General features: G+C 43.3%; 1 protein-coding gene across 5 annotated transcripts in view; it reads right to left on the reverse strand.

The window, feature by feature from the left end:
* The window catches only part of Pbx1 (PBX homeobox 1), a 312,214-nt gene that overhangs the window by 73,360 nt on the left and 222,426 nt on the right, over positions 1 to 16,428 (reverse strand). For all 5 annotated transcript variants that reach the window (XM_029480163.2, XM_021158888.3, XM_029480164.2 and 2 more), the window contains exons 3-5: positions 15,420 to 15,664; positions 9,313 to 9,503; positions 1,508 to 1,643 (exon numbers count right to left, since the gene is read on the reverse strand). In XM_029480163.2, the coding sequence (XP_029336023.1) occupies positions 1,508 to 1,643; positions 9,313 to 9,503; positions 15,420 to 15,664 (572 nt within the window). The remainder of the gene's footprint in view (positions 1 to 1,507; positions 1,644 to 9,312; positions 9,504 to 15,419; positions 15,665 to 16,428) is intronic.

The following is a 16,428-nucleotide window of genomic DNA, read 5'->3' on the forward strand; positions in this document are numbered from 1 at the left end:
GCCATGCTTGGTAAATGGTGTAATAAAGACTCTCCAAAAGTCAGAGTCCTCTAGAATCCCACATTGACCCGTGCCAAAAAACAAGCCCCCAGCCTATTAGTCTATGAATAGCATCACGCTGTTTCTCAGCAGATTTTGCCTCACAACGTGGAGCAGCTTAGCCTACCTGTTGTGATTGTTACTGTGATGGTGGTGGTGATGGGGTGTGTGTTGGGGGTGGGGGGAGGCAAGAATTGCATGGCCTTGGAATAGACAGGAGACAGATGAAAGGAGACACAGCACATAAATAATTCTTTTGATGAACAAAGTATTCAGCACTTGGCTTTCCACCATGAAGGAGGTAGAGGTTGCTAGAGCTAATGCCAATATCGTTAGCTACAACCTGACTCCAGAAGGCTTCTTCCTCATTTCTAGATAAATTTAAAATCTGGAATTATGGACTTTGGATTGAGTCCATGGAGTAGTTTAGAGGACTCTACCATGGGAATTTACTGAGGTGTGTGGTTCCCGATGTAAACTCACTGGTCAGATCCACCACCAGGAGCAAGGAACATCATGTCTTCCCGTTATATAGACAAGAAATCTAAACCTAGACTAAAATGGGAACAGTTCTAGAAAAACAGGAGACTGGACTAGTTGAGTCTGAAGACTGAGGTTCTGCTTTCTTTAAGTGATGCGACTGGAAATGACCTTCAGCCAGATCACAGAAGCCACTGAAGGCCTATATGCATGCTGCCTTACCTAAGTGGGTGTTTCCAATGACAGTCACTACTGTTAAGGAAGTCTACTTCTCAAAGCTAGGGGAGTATATAATTTTTCTTATACTTTTTTTCTAGACTGAAGTAGGGGCTCAATACTGCTTCCTTTTACTGCTTCTTTTTATTATTATTATTATTATTATTATTATTATTATTATTATTATTATTATGCTCATGTTAAGAGATTCCATGTGTATACAACTATTGCATCATGCATCTTTCCACGTCAGTGGAGACCTGTTATAGTTAATGCATTCTGGAGGAAGGGACACTCAGTGCCATTCCACTGGAACCAGTGGCATTCTCAATTCCTTCTCCAAATCAGTTATTCCTTGTAGAGTCAGAACACTAAGAGAAAGCATTGACATCCTTTTCATTCAAGAAGTCTGGGTCACCAACTCTTATTAAAGTTCCTGGTTTGGGAGAAAAAAAATTGCTATGGAATTAGAAGGAATCAACACGGAATGTACGGGTATTATATAATAAACACTTCCATCCAGGCGGAGCCTGTCTCTCTTTGCACACTGTATTCTAATTTTTCTCTTCCTTTGATTGTTTCCCTTGGTTGGGCTTTTAAACTCACCTGAAAACTGTCTCACAAGCACTAAGAGCTTGCCTTCCTCTTTCAAGGCTCCCCCTGGTGGATCTTACAAGGCCCAAAGGCCCAAGAAAAACCCTCAAGACCCCCCCCCACCCCCCCAGGCTACATCAGGCAAGGCTACAAGCTGGCTCTTCAAGGGGTTTCTCACCTGGGAGACTGTGATGCCGCACTTCTTGGCTAACTCCTCTTTGGCTTCCTCACTGGGGTAAGGGTTGCTGAGATGGGAATAGAAATATTCATTCAGAATTTCTGTGGCTTGCTTGTTGAAATTCCGTCTCTTCCGCCTTCAGAACAAGAAAGGGAGAGGGATGAGGAAGAAGGTCAAATTAGGCAAACCGAGAGCAGGCTGGCTTCTAGAAGAAGAAAACAGCTTTGAACAAAGGCTGAGTTCAAGTTAATCTGCAAAAGGGCCAAATGCCCAAACTTCTAAGCACATTTGTTCTGTAGTTCGCATGAAGTGGAGAAGAGAATCAAATACAACTGTACATTCAGGTCACCTTGGGTTTAAATCCTAGACCAGCTAGATACCTACTGGGTGGTGACTGAATGTCACCTAAGCATCAGTTTCTTCAACTGAATGTATAGAGTTCCAAGGTAGTATGCAAGGACCATGTACAAGAAGGACTCGGTAGAGCATTTAGCACCAGACAAAAGCCAAACTCAGTGGCTGCATTCCAGGCCCTTCCTACATGAGCATGAAGGAGTCGTTCATTCCACCTGTGACGTAGCTGGAGCTATTCTTATCCACACATCATTTTTTTGTTAGTTTGTTTGTTTGCTTGTTTTGTTTTTCAAGACAGGTTTCTCTGTGTACCCCTGGCTGTCCTGGAACTCAGTCTGTAGACCAGGCTGGCCTCAAACTCAGAAATCCACCTGCCTCTGCCTCCAAAGTGTTAGGATTAAGGCATGCACCATCACTATCACCACCTCCACTGCCACTGTTACCACAGCCTGGCCCTATTCTAAGATTAAATACTGTGTTCTAAGTCAGGTATGCTATGGAGATAGTTCAGGTCTGCCTGGCATCTAACCCAGCTTCTTGCTTCTATACAAACTGTGTCCGGGCAGTGACACAGAGATTCTGTTAAGCCCTGAATTAAAACTAAGTTATCATTTTCTCTCTATTCTATCCCCATGCAAATGCATCCAACATTTTAAAAAGTCATCTGGGCAAGAGGTCAGGAAACTGACTGGAATTAACCCCTGACTGCCTGGCCTCCCTTGAACAGACAGAGAAAGGTTATTTTGCAGCAGGAGAAGCCACTAAATGGTAAAACAAAGGCTCACAGAATTCTTCCTCATACACAGGTTGCCAAAAAGAAGACCATTTTTTCTCTTCATAAAAGCATTTTTCTGCCTTTAAAAATCACAGGGGTGCTAATTGAACAAATCTCAAGTGAGAATTACTTTATTGCTTCCTCAATGCTAAGGCCTGTGGGTGGTGGGAAGGTCTCAAAGAGGACTCTGGGCTCTGTGTAGGCCTGGTTTCCTTCCTTGAAGTGGGGGAAGCCTTCCTTTTTAAATTCTCTCTAATAGCACATTTACCTGCCTTGCTTTTTGTCCAAGTTATTCCTCAAGGAAAAGAATTCCAGAACATCTCTGGTTATATCAGGATAAAACTTCCAAATTTAGCCAACAGAAAGCACCGGTGGCCTTGCTAGACTGGAAATTTAGCTAATATTGTATTTTCAGGGTCCCTCTTGCATTAATTAACACAATAAAGTACCTGATTTTACCGGATGAACACCATCTGCCCATAGGTATCAAGCACATCTGTCTGGGCTACGGCAAGCTCGAGTCACTCTCCCAAACCATGCGGAGTTTCTGGGTCATCCAGCATCGGAAATTGGACAGATTGGATTTAAAAGCCCAGAGAAAAAAGAGAGGCTTGTGTGGAAAGTTCTTGCTTAATGGAAATTCAAGGGAGATAGCCTAGTGGTCAACGCACCCTCTGGGTTTGCCTTCAAAGAACCTTTTGCTGGTTTTCCTACAGATAGTTGTTTTGGGTCTGGGGAACTGGACCAGGAACCGCCTCTGTCTCTGGGAGAACCCCCAGTCCTTCAGCCCATTATCTGCAATTAGCATTACAGAGTATTTTTTGGGAGTCTTCCAATTGAGCTCAAAGGAAACCTCTCTGGAATGAGCTAGTGGTGTGGGGAGGGTGCAGACAGCTGTTGCTGGCTCTCTTGGCGTCCAGGATATGATCTACCCTAGGTGGTCTCATCTACTCCAACGGACTCGCTTATCACTTCGCTCAGTAGCTGTCTTAATCTGTCTCTGAAATCCCATGGTCAGGACTTTTCAGAAATGTAGTGAAAATAACTTGTGTCTGAGGGTTAAGGCTGAGCGATGAGACAACTGGACAACTGCCTTCCTTGCTTTACCATTCCTGACTTGTAGATTAATGTTTGTGATCGCCAGCCAATTAGAGCAGTGATCACTGTGTGGTGTGTGTGTGTGTGTGTACAATTTGTATAGTGTGTAGGCAGGCTGTTTGCATGTCTGTGCACCATGTATATGCACTGCTAGAAGGTGTCAGGCCTGCTACAGACAGTTATAAGTGTAGAAGTGGTGCTGAGGCCCAGTCCTATAGAAGAGCACCAAGTTTTTAAAATTGCTTTGCTATTTCTCCCCACCAGGATCTTGGCTTTTGATGTAAGAAAGCATGGATGCTCATGGACTATTACCGCATTTTAAAGACAGAAGCCTGTCTGATTTGGGCCTATGGGAGACTTCATTTTTTTCCCTTTTCTAAAAGAGTCATGATAATGATAGGCACAGATCCCCTCTTGCTGTTTACTTACCCTCCTCTGACCATGGCCTCAAAGCAAAGTCCACACAGTGCTAACCTGTCCCTTTGTTCCACTCCCGATGTCACTGCTACCTTTGAATGGTTTTAGATGAGCCACTATGTTTCACAGTACTGCTGACTAATGGTGTCAAGTGGTGTTTCTGTGATGAGGGAATGTCCCATGTTTGTGTTAGCCAATAGAGTAGCCATAGTGACTTGAGGCTACCACGTAGCTGAAATGTGGCTAGTGGAGTGAACAAACTACTTCTTAAAACATATTAGCATTCTAACGACATGCACCTTTAGACTGATGTTTCCAGAAGCCACGCTCAAGCAACCATCATGGAAGAGAGCCCAATTTAGAACAACCCAGAAACACCAGATGACTATAGAACCCACTGATTTTTTTTTCCATAAGATAGTAGCCATGTTTCCCTTCAAACAAGAAACATTTCCAGTGAGTATTCTATAAGGTGCAGACAGTCTTTCCTCCACTGGCTGTGCTGGCCCAGTCTGAGGGACAGAGAGGTCAGCAGTGGTTCACTTCAGACTCTTCCAGTTTAGAACATCCTCATTAGAATCACTATAGAAACCTTCTTAAACCAACATAACCGCTACTCCTACCACTAAGCTATAAAATGGATAATATATGCTTACATATAAACATATTATAAAGTTATATAAGTTGTATTTCTATATTAAAGATATTAATATTTAAATGTGTTAAATATAATATACACAATGGGTGGCCTAGGAATTACTATGAGCACTATAGTGGGATTACAGAATGAGCATTATGTGTCAGACACTATGTTTGTTTTTCAAATTAACCTTACACGTTCTTATGTAAGGAGCCATTCCCATTTTATAGATACAAAAACTGAGTCTTTCGGAGAATAAACCACTTGTCTCCGATCACAGGGACCACTGATGCCTCAGTGAGAATTTGAATCCAGTGGCATTCCAGTGTTTGTGTACTATTTTCTCACAACCATTCCCTAAACACCTCTCTGAGAGTTCTGCTCCTTAAAAGTAGGGATTTAAAATCCCCCCTGGTACAGCTAAGGTGCCTATTGGGTCCATCCTCCTCCTGATCTCTCCAGTTCTATACACATTGTTAGACCATTGTGTCTAGCAACAACATATGTTCTTGTTAACCAAAGATCCTGGTGGCCCCCAGGTTCCTCTATCTCTTCATTTTCTCTACCACAGTGTCTGCCACAGCTGACACACGTCTGCAGCTAAAAAGAGAACTCCTTTAAGGGCAGGGCCCATGGCTCACTCATATTTGGAAATCTTGTGTCTAACACATAGCAAGCGCTTGGTTAGGCAATGCTGCTAAAGGCGAACGAGGATGGTCTGCACTGCTTGTAAGATGTCTTCAGCTTCCGGGATCGCTTTCCATTTGACAGAGTTTGTAGGTGAATGTTCTAAAATATAACATGCAGTTCTATGCTGATCTGTATGGGTGTGCCCATGAGATCATGAGCTATGGACCCATATCTATATATTATATTTGCTATTCTAGTAGCTAAAACACCATTTGGCTGATACCAGGAGACTAATTAGATTTATAGCTAATTCAGAATATAGGGTCAGTCTCCCTGTACCATATTGATCTCTTTTCCTTTGCTTTGGTCCTGTTCTTTGGTGATTCAGAGCACCGGCCAAGAGTACACCTATAAGCTTCCGTATTACTATTGCAAACTCCAATGCTGGACTCCAAGAAAATCCTATAAGCTTTTGCTTCAAAACCACTAGATGCTTAAATTATTTTTCTTCCCTTTATTTGCTTTAAGAAGGCACAATTTGTAATGCCGAATAAACTAACCATAATGGACAGCACACAGTATAAGGTGATAAAAGGGTGAATGAAATTTTAAGTTCAGTGTTGCCACATCCTTACAAAGGTACAAAGAAATGCTGGAACCCGAGTTGGAGAAACCCAGGCCAAGAGCTCAGCTTAAAAGTATGAGGACCGGGATTCTAAGGTCCCTGACCCTGGCATATATGATACCTTCTCTCTCTCAAGACTGAGATGGTGGCCACAATGGGGTTTCACCTTGCAATTAGGTTAAAGTTTGAATCAGAGAAGTTTCTCTTGCAGGCCACTAGAAAGCAAGCAAGCAGTCTGATTATGAAATGCTTCTAGAGAGGGCTTGCCTCCACAAACCAAAGCTCTGTAAGTCTAGCAGGGAACAAGAGGGCTTATTGCACCTAAAGTTCAGATGTAGTCCCTGACCCTTGATAGCTTGGCTGAAGCTTTTGCTGGGGACCCAGCAGAGCTATCCTGAAACTGAAGCTGACGAAACTGCAAGGGTATAAACTCGAATGGTCTTAAGCTGCTACATTTGTGCTAATCTGCCACAGAGCAATTGAAAGCTGCTACAAGGCATGTCCCTTCACTAAGGAGTGTAACAGTCCCTTCTACACACCTATTAGATCACAAAGACTAATCCCATTACTAAATCAAGTCCTCTTTGTATTTAGTTTATCTTCCATGAAATCTTTTCTGATGAGGCCCTGCCCATCAGATGCACGGTGCAGGGTTGGGGGAAGGGGTGTACAGGATGGGATATGAATATCCACAGTGAATGCAGAATCTCTCTCTCCCCAGGGTTGGCCTAGCTCTCTTGTCCGCTTACTTTGTTAAGTTCACTAAGCACGACATTTGGGCAAGCTGTTATTTGTGAGCCAGGCTTTGCTCTACCCTGGGCGGGCATTTCAGCTGGTGTTCTGCTGGCAAGTCTAGCCATACAAAAAAAGGAGACAGTCAATGACAAGAGGCTGGCTGCTTCTAAGGTTCTAGTGTGGTGATCTGAAGGTTTCTTACCTAAGTAGGAAAGAGAGCCTGCCTTAGAGTGACCTAGAATCACCTAGACAGAGGCCAGAGGAAGGAACGAATGTGAACAAAACATATCTAGTGGTATCTTTTTAGAATTGGACCTTCAGCCAGGTGCAGTGGGATTGATGCTAAGAGAAACCCATAAACACAATGGTCCTCTTCTGTTCATTTCTCCAGTTTCTCTCTTGAGAAACAACAACAAAACAAAACCAACCAACCAAAACCACCAACCAACTGAACAACTACCACCACAAGAAAAAGTCTAGACCTGACATTTCTTTTCGTCCCCCCCCCCCCCCCCCACTAACCCATCAAGGATCTGCCAGTGTAAAACGCAACTCCAGCATCTTAATTAAGGGAGTTACCATGGGGATGTAAGCAACACATGCTGTACAGTGGCGGCTGCAGCCTAGAGGAAGGACCAAGATAGAAGCCACCAGTCGCTCACATTGTGTAGAATGGCTGCCTTAAAGAAACCAGGCTGGCTGTAGGCCACCGGGCAAGAGAGACAGAGTCCTGCTGAAGGACCGATTTTTACCAATACCCATATACCTTCACCCAGATGGGCAAGCTGTCTCACTTTCATTTAAGATTTTATTTGTATTTTTCATTATATGTATACACTTGGGGCATATGGCTATGGTGCCTGTCTACCTGTGGAGGTCAGGGAAGAGCTTCAGTTCCCCTGAAGTTCCAGGCAGTTGCAAGCTGCTCCCTATGTTCTTACTGGGAACTGAACTCAGGTTCTCTGCCAAGACAGTTTGTGATCTTAATTGCTGAGCCATCTCTTCTGTCTTATCCCCCTTTTAACCTTCCTTTGACTACAGGATTCTTTTGGCCTCCAGGTGTATCTTGCTGTCTGGCATTCTCATTTTGTATCTCATGCAACCCAAAAACATGCTGAAGAAAGGGAGGTAGGAGAAGATGCTGGGGAGTTTTAAATAGGTCCACCGACCACTAAAGACTATCACTGTGAAGAGAAAGAGAAGATGCCAGTGGAACTGAATGATGCATGACATCAGAGAGGAAAGCAATCCTGGACGAGCCATGAATCTTTCAGTCTAATCCAAAAGGAACAAAACTATATACGCCATGAAATGGTATACAGACCATGACATTCTAACATTTGATAATAAAAGCTTTAGGCAGAGAATATTTTCCAGAGTTGTGCAGATGACTAATTCAAGATGAATTGGGGATTACAAGGCATACCTAAACTATGAGACATATTTGTAGATCGGTTATCAAAATCTACTTCTACAGTAAAGGCAAACTCTGGTTAGTACTATCTCAGAGGCTGGAGAAGAGAAGAAGCCACAGGTTCTAATCCACTGGCCCACAGAGTAGAAAAATTAAGAATTGGTTCTTCGTCTTTTGCTTTAAATTCTCCTTTTTTTTTTTTTTTTTTTTTTTTTTGGTTTTTCGAGACAGGGTTTCTCTGTGTAGCCCTGGCTGTCCTGGAACTCACTTTGTAGACCAGGCTGGCCTCGAACTCAGAAATCCGCCTGCCTCTGCCTCCCGAGTGCTGGGATTAAAGGCGTGCGCCACCACGCCCGGCTCCTTTTTTTTAAAAGGGCTATTCAAGACCTCTTTTTTTTTTTTTTGGTCAAAAAAAATATTAACTTATAAGTAAGGCCAAACTGAAGCCAGATAGAAAACATCAAACCAAGCCACTGGGTCTCTTATCAAGCCACTTTCTTGACTCTCTATGCTCAGGGAAGCATGGGTTGCTCAACTATGAACTTCTTAAGTGGCCCGCAGTATTGTGCATGGTAATCCACTACAGAATTGTTCTTGAATTTAATGGAGTTCTCTATCTCTACTGTATGGGAAAGATCCTGGCTTTCACACAGTTAGAAGCCTTCTTGGAGGAAAACTGTCACTATGGTGTGCTAATAAAGTGGCAGTGAGTACTTCGTTAGGATATATCCCTGTAAGACAAGGAAACAGTGCTGCGTAACAACAACAACAACAACAACATCATCATCATCAACAACAACAACAACAACAACGACAACAACCCCCCTTCCAGGCCGCTCCCTGTCACCTATGCTGCTCACCCAGAGGAAGAGCAGGAATAAACATTATCTCCTGCAACCATGGATTCTGTCAGCACTACATGAAACCAAGGGGTTATCCTGTCTCTCAGTCTGTGGTTGTTCTCGGACCTTAGACCTTCACACAAGCTAGCATATGGCACAGCATTCAATGCAGAAGAATTGAAGCTTTGGAGAGAGCCAACCCATGAACCCAGAGCCTGCTGAATTCTCTTTAAAGGACCTGACAGCCTTTCTAGACAACAACACGTAGGACTCACCTCGCATCCAGGAACCGGGAGCGCAGGATCATGACGGCCTCGCATGTGCTCTGTTTCAGCTGCATCTGGATGGAGCTGAACTTGCGGTGGATGATGCTCACCATCCGCTCGATCTCCTTCGGAGAGATGGGCCTGGTCCGGCTTTGCTCTCGAAGGAGGTTCATCACGTGGGTGGTGAATTCATTGCATGCCTGCAGTGGTAACACGGTGAACATGGGGTGAACTGAAATACCTTGCTTGGCAAACAGAGTCCACAATATGGGGCCGGGGTACTTTTTCTAGATGCTGGTGTAAGTGAAGAAAACTAGAAGGCTTTATGATATTTTGTCAAGTGTGATAGCTAGAATAAATGATAGTGTAGAAAATCCTTTTCTCTCCAGTGACTCGAGCTCTACAGTTTGGCACTGGCTTCAACTGCTTAACAGAAAATAAAATTCTGGATCATTTTAACATCACTCTTTTCCCTTGTGACTTATGACATTGAAAGGGGAGCTACTTAACATCCATCCCTGCCTTTTGCCCATATGTTAAGAGCAGAGTGACTTGGGGTCAAATACATTACGAGCTTTCTCTGTCTTTCTCATTATTCCTGATATGGTAGGACTTCCAAATATTCAATTTTGAGATACATAAACAGCCAAAAGAGTTTAAGTGGAATCCAAAAATAAAAAGCTCTGTAGCTCTTCCCGGAGATTTCTCATTACTTGGCTTTGAGTTTTATCTAAAGAAGCCCTTTTGTGCCTTGTCTAGAACACAGAGGGTGTACCCTCATAAACCTTATAAAAAAGGGCATCCAGTGTGACTTAGAGGGTTCACAAAGCACTCTTGTAGGAACATACTATCAGCTAGTCATGGAAGTCAAAGGAGAAATTTACCATCTCTACTTCTTTCTTTTCCAGTCGGGACAACCATGCTCCAAAGGGAAAAGGGGATTTTTTTCCAAAGGTATACAGGAGGCATGAAAGGGCTAAAATGAGACCCAAAAGCTTCCTATCGTTATGGGCTTGGAAATTCAAAGCCTGAACTCACTCTGTGGGAAACCACTACCCTCTCTTTCAGTTATTAATACTTAACATCTGTGGTCTGATTTCGTTAGGTGAACACTCAATACAATATCTATTCACAGATTAACTCACAACACTGCTATAAGACTGAATTAGATTTGTAATGAAAAGAGCAAGATGGTACTTTGAGAACTTCATACTTAGGACTCAAAGGACTCTGAATTTAATACAAAGAGCAGAAACTTGCTCATCATTGACATTATTGCATCGCTGTTTTTTTGTTTTTAATAGCATAAAGCTCTTCATATGCGTCAACAATGCAGCAGTGATAACAGGAGCTCACAGACTATTTATTGAAGAATCCTTTGCGTTTGGATGCCCAAAAGACCATCTGAACGCCACAGTGGAAACCCTGTGAACATTGATGTGAATTCTTGCATTACCAAAAGGCACATTTTATTCATCCGAGAGATTTAATTCTTCTTGAACCCTCTAACACACTAAACGGTACTCATGATCTTGTGCAGAGGGACCTAAATGTAAAGAAGATCTCTTGTGTGGACCAGGAAGTGGGACAAGTGACAGGCTGCCTGGGTCCCTGCCTGTAGACTTTGGCAGTAGTGGCATTTGACGAAGGTTCTTTAATGTACTGTGTTTCTTTTCCCTTTGTAAACTGGGGATGATAACATGCTATGTAAGAAGGCACAGCAGAGATCTGCAGTTACTATGTGTGCAATGCTAATATGGGCCGACAAATGCTTGTCTTCATTATGGCTTCATAACATACAAGATACCCTAGAAGAGAAGGCTCCAAAGTTAACCACATTTAACGCATGCAGGATTTCTTGCAGAGGACATGGGTTTTGTTCTCAGCACCCACATAGCAGATCACAACCATCTGTAGCTCTAGCTCTAGGTAACCTGATGCATTTTTCTGGCCTCCTTGAGCAGTGCACACATGTGGTATACTTAGAAACATTCAGGCAAAACAGTTATACATAAAATAAAGAAAATAACTATAGAGGTGACTTAGAAATCCACCATACTATCCCGACCAGAGTAAACATCTGCAGACTTCATTTCAGTCTTGGTAAAACAAATATGACAATAAATGTCTCCTTTTCAATTCTGCAGGAATATGCTGAAGAAAGAGCCACAGATGGGTCTACATAGTATTCTCCATTCAGAAAAGTGTTAAAGGGGCATGGATCTGTTACAGTCTTATTCCCAAGCCAAACCTAGGCTCTGGAACTGTATCATAAAGAAGTGGAAGTGAAATCTGGCAGTGAGCTAGCAGAGATTCTGAGGCTCTCATGATATAGAGTAGAGAGGACTAGGCTCATGGCAAGCCACAGCCATCTTTCTGAGGGAACAAAGCAATCTCCTGGGCTGCAGCATCCCTACCTTTAGGGGACTGTCAGGGGGCAGGAGCTACAGGCTAGGAGGGGTTGTCAAATTTACCAGCTCTCGGCTGGAAAGCCACAGTGCTTGGCTAATAATAACGTGTTACATTACAGTGAATCAAAATACTCACAATGTCTGGTGTTTAGTCAGGGCATTTTATTCCAGAGCCTTTTATGCTCTGCAATGAGCAGACAGTGGAGTCCTTCCACCCACTGCTGAGGTGGAGCAAAGCAGCTGCTAAGCAGCTGGGAGAACACGCAACCGAGGTTCAAGATCTCTAAGCCTGCCTTAGATGGACAGGGCAAAATGATCCTGATTCTTCTAGGACCTGAACTGCCTACCACAACCCCTCAGCTCCCCGCCATGACAGTGCTAGAAGCTTGGCTGCTTCTGTTCACTCAACTGCTCAGACTGTACCAGTAAGGTATGTATTTGAGGATAAAACGTAATAGATTCCTCAAGGTCCAATGGTCTTTGCTGTGGACAACTAAGGGAGCCATGATGGAGAGCTCGAGCTGCCTTGTGGAGCAGAGCTTCTACAAAGAAGCTCCCCGGGGTAGCTGGAAACACAGCAAACTAAAGAGAAGCCCACATCAGGGACCTCACAAGGTTCTAGATTTTGGCCGACATCCTGCACGTCAACTCATCTTCTTCCTGACTCCTTCAGACTGAAATGTGGCACCAGTCTTATTCGCAGAGATAAGTGGGAATCCCAGAGCTCCCTTTGCTGTGAACTGAGTTACCCTACCTCAGGTTAGCGCTGGAGATTTAGCTCAGTTAATACTCCAGTGGCATCATTTACAAAAGCTGACAAACTCCTCAAAGGAGTTTGTATGAGTATGTTAGCTCTTCACTCCCTTAGCCACCAACATCGTCTGCTACAGAAGTGTCTTATTAATGTCATTTAATAGTAATGATGGTTTCTAGAAGTTTCTTTATTTAATAACCTTGGGATAAAATAGTAGCTTGTTCGGGTGGGTCTATTTGGAGGGCTGGGGATGAGGGATAAGTTAGAAGTTAATTATCATGTGGTTATCTGTTATCAATATACAAAGAACGAAACAAAGGTAGCAGAATTGACAGTGACAACTACTAACATGGAGGATGACATTTTACTTGACTGAGGCTCCCTACTTTTAACAAAGCCCCCATGAGGAACTGTTGCAGGAGAATGAGAAAGATGGAGCTCTCACACACGCCAGCTAAAAGGTCAACAGTGCCATCGCTGTGCAAGCTGCTATTTATTGTAATTAACCAACTAATTTTAGTAAATTATTAAGCATGCAGAATGCGATAAGCAGAGTTCACTTCTCACCCCCAAAACTGTCCACATAAATAAGGAGACATGACGCTTTACTCCCCAAATCTAATAAATACACGAGACAAGTTGGCCACTGCTACATTTGCATAATCTGCGCTGTACTCGTGGGGTTTCTCCTGAGTTCTTCACGTCCAACATCTTTATGATTTAGCATAGGCAGGAATCCATGAGAACTTTCTAGAGAGAGCACTTTCATCACTAGCTTGATGTCAGTAGCCCAACCCAAAGAGATAACAGGGCATGCTTCTTAGTCAGTGTTGACCCGTGTCTCCACCTTACATTTACTAAATGGAGGCAGGCCTTGTTTCAACAAGACTGCTTGGCCTAAGGGTCACAACAGGGCTCTATGTCAACCTCTATTCCTCACTGGATGTGCGACCTCAGCATCATGTTTACCGTTTTTCACCTCACCTTCCTCATCTGTGTTGAAAGGCCCTAGGCATCCAACATCAAAATGGCTTGAAGATCAAGTACAATTGCACTGGTCCAGACTTTTGCACTAGTGAGTATGTTACTGAAATAGGCTACTACTGCCTGAGAGGTCAAATTTTCCATGGAGATGGGAGAGGGAGAGGAAGAAGGGAGCTTCAATGGAGAAATCAGTTCTGTCCTATCTACATCTCAAACTAACAATGAAGCCATCTTTCAGCACCTCCAAGCCCAACATGCACTTCAGTTGCATGATTGGAGGAAGCTGCATTTATTCTAAGGTTCTTTCATGGTTTGCTTAACTGGCATGAATTACCCAAGATGTCAGGTCTAGGCAGGTTGCTGGGAAGAGGCCATGCTTCCTGGAGAAGGTAAAGTGAGAGTATTGCAGAGGGGATAAACCAAGAGGCCATCCAGAGATCTTTGTAAGCAAAGTCTGTATATGCATCGTCTAAAGTCACCCCACTGAATTAGAACTGAGTCCTGGTTTGGATTATCCAGGTGGGAAAAACACCATTAGTAGGCAGGCCAACTTATCCCAGACTCTGCTGAGACACATCTCCAGAAGCCAAGAGTGTGTCAGGAACATATGTTCTTTTCCAAGAACATACAGGGTAATGTCCTCACAGTTCTTAACATGTTGACATTTTTTTCCTTCCTTCAGTTCCCGCTATACCGTATACCGCTATACCTTGTCTGATGGATGAATTTCACTGTGCCTAACTTAAGGAGGCACAGCATTTCCTCCTGCGTAAGCGAGTGTATTCTGTGGGTATCCATTCCAAAGGTGGACAGGAGTACAATCATGAAACTTTCTCCACTTTAAATTTTAAAATGCCCATTTCTATTTTAAAATTTAAATTTTCTATTACATTCACATTTGCCGGCTACCTGGGTAGTCATAAGTAGACTGCTTTTTTTTCCCTCCCTTTTCTTTTTTGGTACACAAAAATAGTAAAAGAAAATCTAATTCAAGGAAAAGACATTCTTATAGAACCCGAGTTCAGCTTAGAATTCAGCAGTGACGATGAATATATCTGTCGGTTAAATAAATGGAGAAGAGCTGGGTGTTAAAGGACTCCTGATAGAACACTACTGGTCATGATGGCTGGAGAAATGGCACTGATATAGAAGTCCAAGGGTATGGGGACAGGTGGGGCTTTCCCTAACAGGGGTAGCTCTGTTACAATATGGCATCTCATTTTTTTTTATGCTGCTTTGTGTCTTAAAGCAATTCTATTATTTCCAGAGGACTTATGACCCTTCATAACTCTACAGTTTTCTATCAAATACCCACTCCTTTGGAGTATAGTAAGCAGGTTCAGGACATTATCAGAAGAATGCTAGGACTGGACTTGAGGATGGTGTGGCCCTAGAATATCTCCTTGAGAATGGTGTGACCCCAGAGTATCTCTTAAGATGACCTGTTATCTTTGTGGAGAACTGTACATCACACCACATAGCACACATAAAGAAGAGGGTATGCTTGTCTCAGTTGATCCCAGCATGGAAAGGTCAGGTTCAAGTGTCCCATGGAATTCTCTGAGCAACAGAAGAATACTGCTCTTTAACTAAACAGCAAACAGCAGCCGAAGAAAGTCAGCAATCCCTGCAATCAGGTTGCAACTCTGACAATGGTCTGTGTGCTCTAGGGAGAGCCCAAATGCATTCTACAGTCTACAAATGTTCTAGAGTTCTCAGCACAGGATATTCCTTACACTGACTATTGATATTTCTTATAGTCATAATTTACAATGTTATGTTTTTTAGTATCTTGCCCCATGTAAGGCCTAGGCTTTCAATAGTTGAGGCCAGGGTCTTGAAGGGATTCAAGACTCTAAGCTGATAAGCCCGGACAACTCAAGTTCTCAGGCTGTGAGGTTGTGGTTTGTTCTGCCCTTCCTTGGCCAATGGCCACCATGATGCCCAGTCTGTAGGGGTGAGGTTACCTGCTCATACTTCTCCAGCTCTGTGTGGTAGATTTGTCTGATCTGTGAGAGTTTGGCTCTGTAATCGGAATGCTCCACTGAGTTGTCTGAGCCTGCACCCCCAGAAGCTGCCGCTGCTGCTGCCGCCGCTGCTGAGCCTCCGCCCTTCTCAGGCCCCGCCACCCCTTCTGCTAGCAGCATGTTGTCCAGTCGCATGAGCTGGGGGTCTGTGGGCTCCTCTTCTTGGGCTCCCCGAATACTCAAAACTACAGAGAAAGACAAAGGGGAAAAACATTAGCAGCAGCAACTCAGGAAAATCATTTACCAAACACAAAATAGAAGAACCCAACTGCGTCTCTCAGTCAAGCCAGCTTCCAGATCAAGTGTCATATGGCATGTGGAGAACAGAGGACAGGCAGGCCACCAACTAAGAGGATGGGAATATGGAAGGAGACACCTGCTTTGCTCGAAAGAAACTACTTATATGAAGTACCCAGAAAAAGAGAACAGTGGGGCTGGGACCAAGAGAAGGGCATGGGGAGTTAGTGTGTCATACGTGGGGTTTCTCTTGAGGAAGATGTAAGGTGTGGGTCACACCTATAATCTCAGGACTTAGTGAATCTGGGAGGGTCGGGAGTTCAAGGTCATCACTGTGTCCATGTGTTGGTATATGTGTGTGGGTGTGTGTATGTGTTTGCTCACAAGCATGTGTGTTATATGCCAGCCTGGGCCATCTGAGGCCTTGTCTCTACCCACCTCCTAAAGAGATGGATGATGGTAACAGTCATACAACCATGTACATTTAGTTAATGCCACTAACCTGCACACTACAAAATCAACAAAATTCTCATTATATGTGTTTTACTACAAGCAATGTTAGACTACAAACATTAATTATAAGAGAATGTGATTTTTTTCACTTTAATCTTCAAACTGCCAGGTTTCAAACAAAAAAGCATTTCTTTATTTCTTCCTTTAGGTTTCTGTTTGTGGCTTTTACTCTGTTAACTTTCTTTGTAATATTGAATTA

Source organism: Mus caroli, unplaced genomic scaffold (genome assembly GCF_978045245.1).
Source record: "Mus caroli unplaced genomic scaffold, Mus_caroli_1 scaffold_1, whole genome shotgun sequence".
In the NCBI taxonomy this organism is placed as follows: domain Eukaryota; kingdom Metazoa; phylum Chordata; class Mammalia; order Rodentia; family Muridae; genus Mus; species Mus caroli.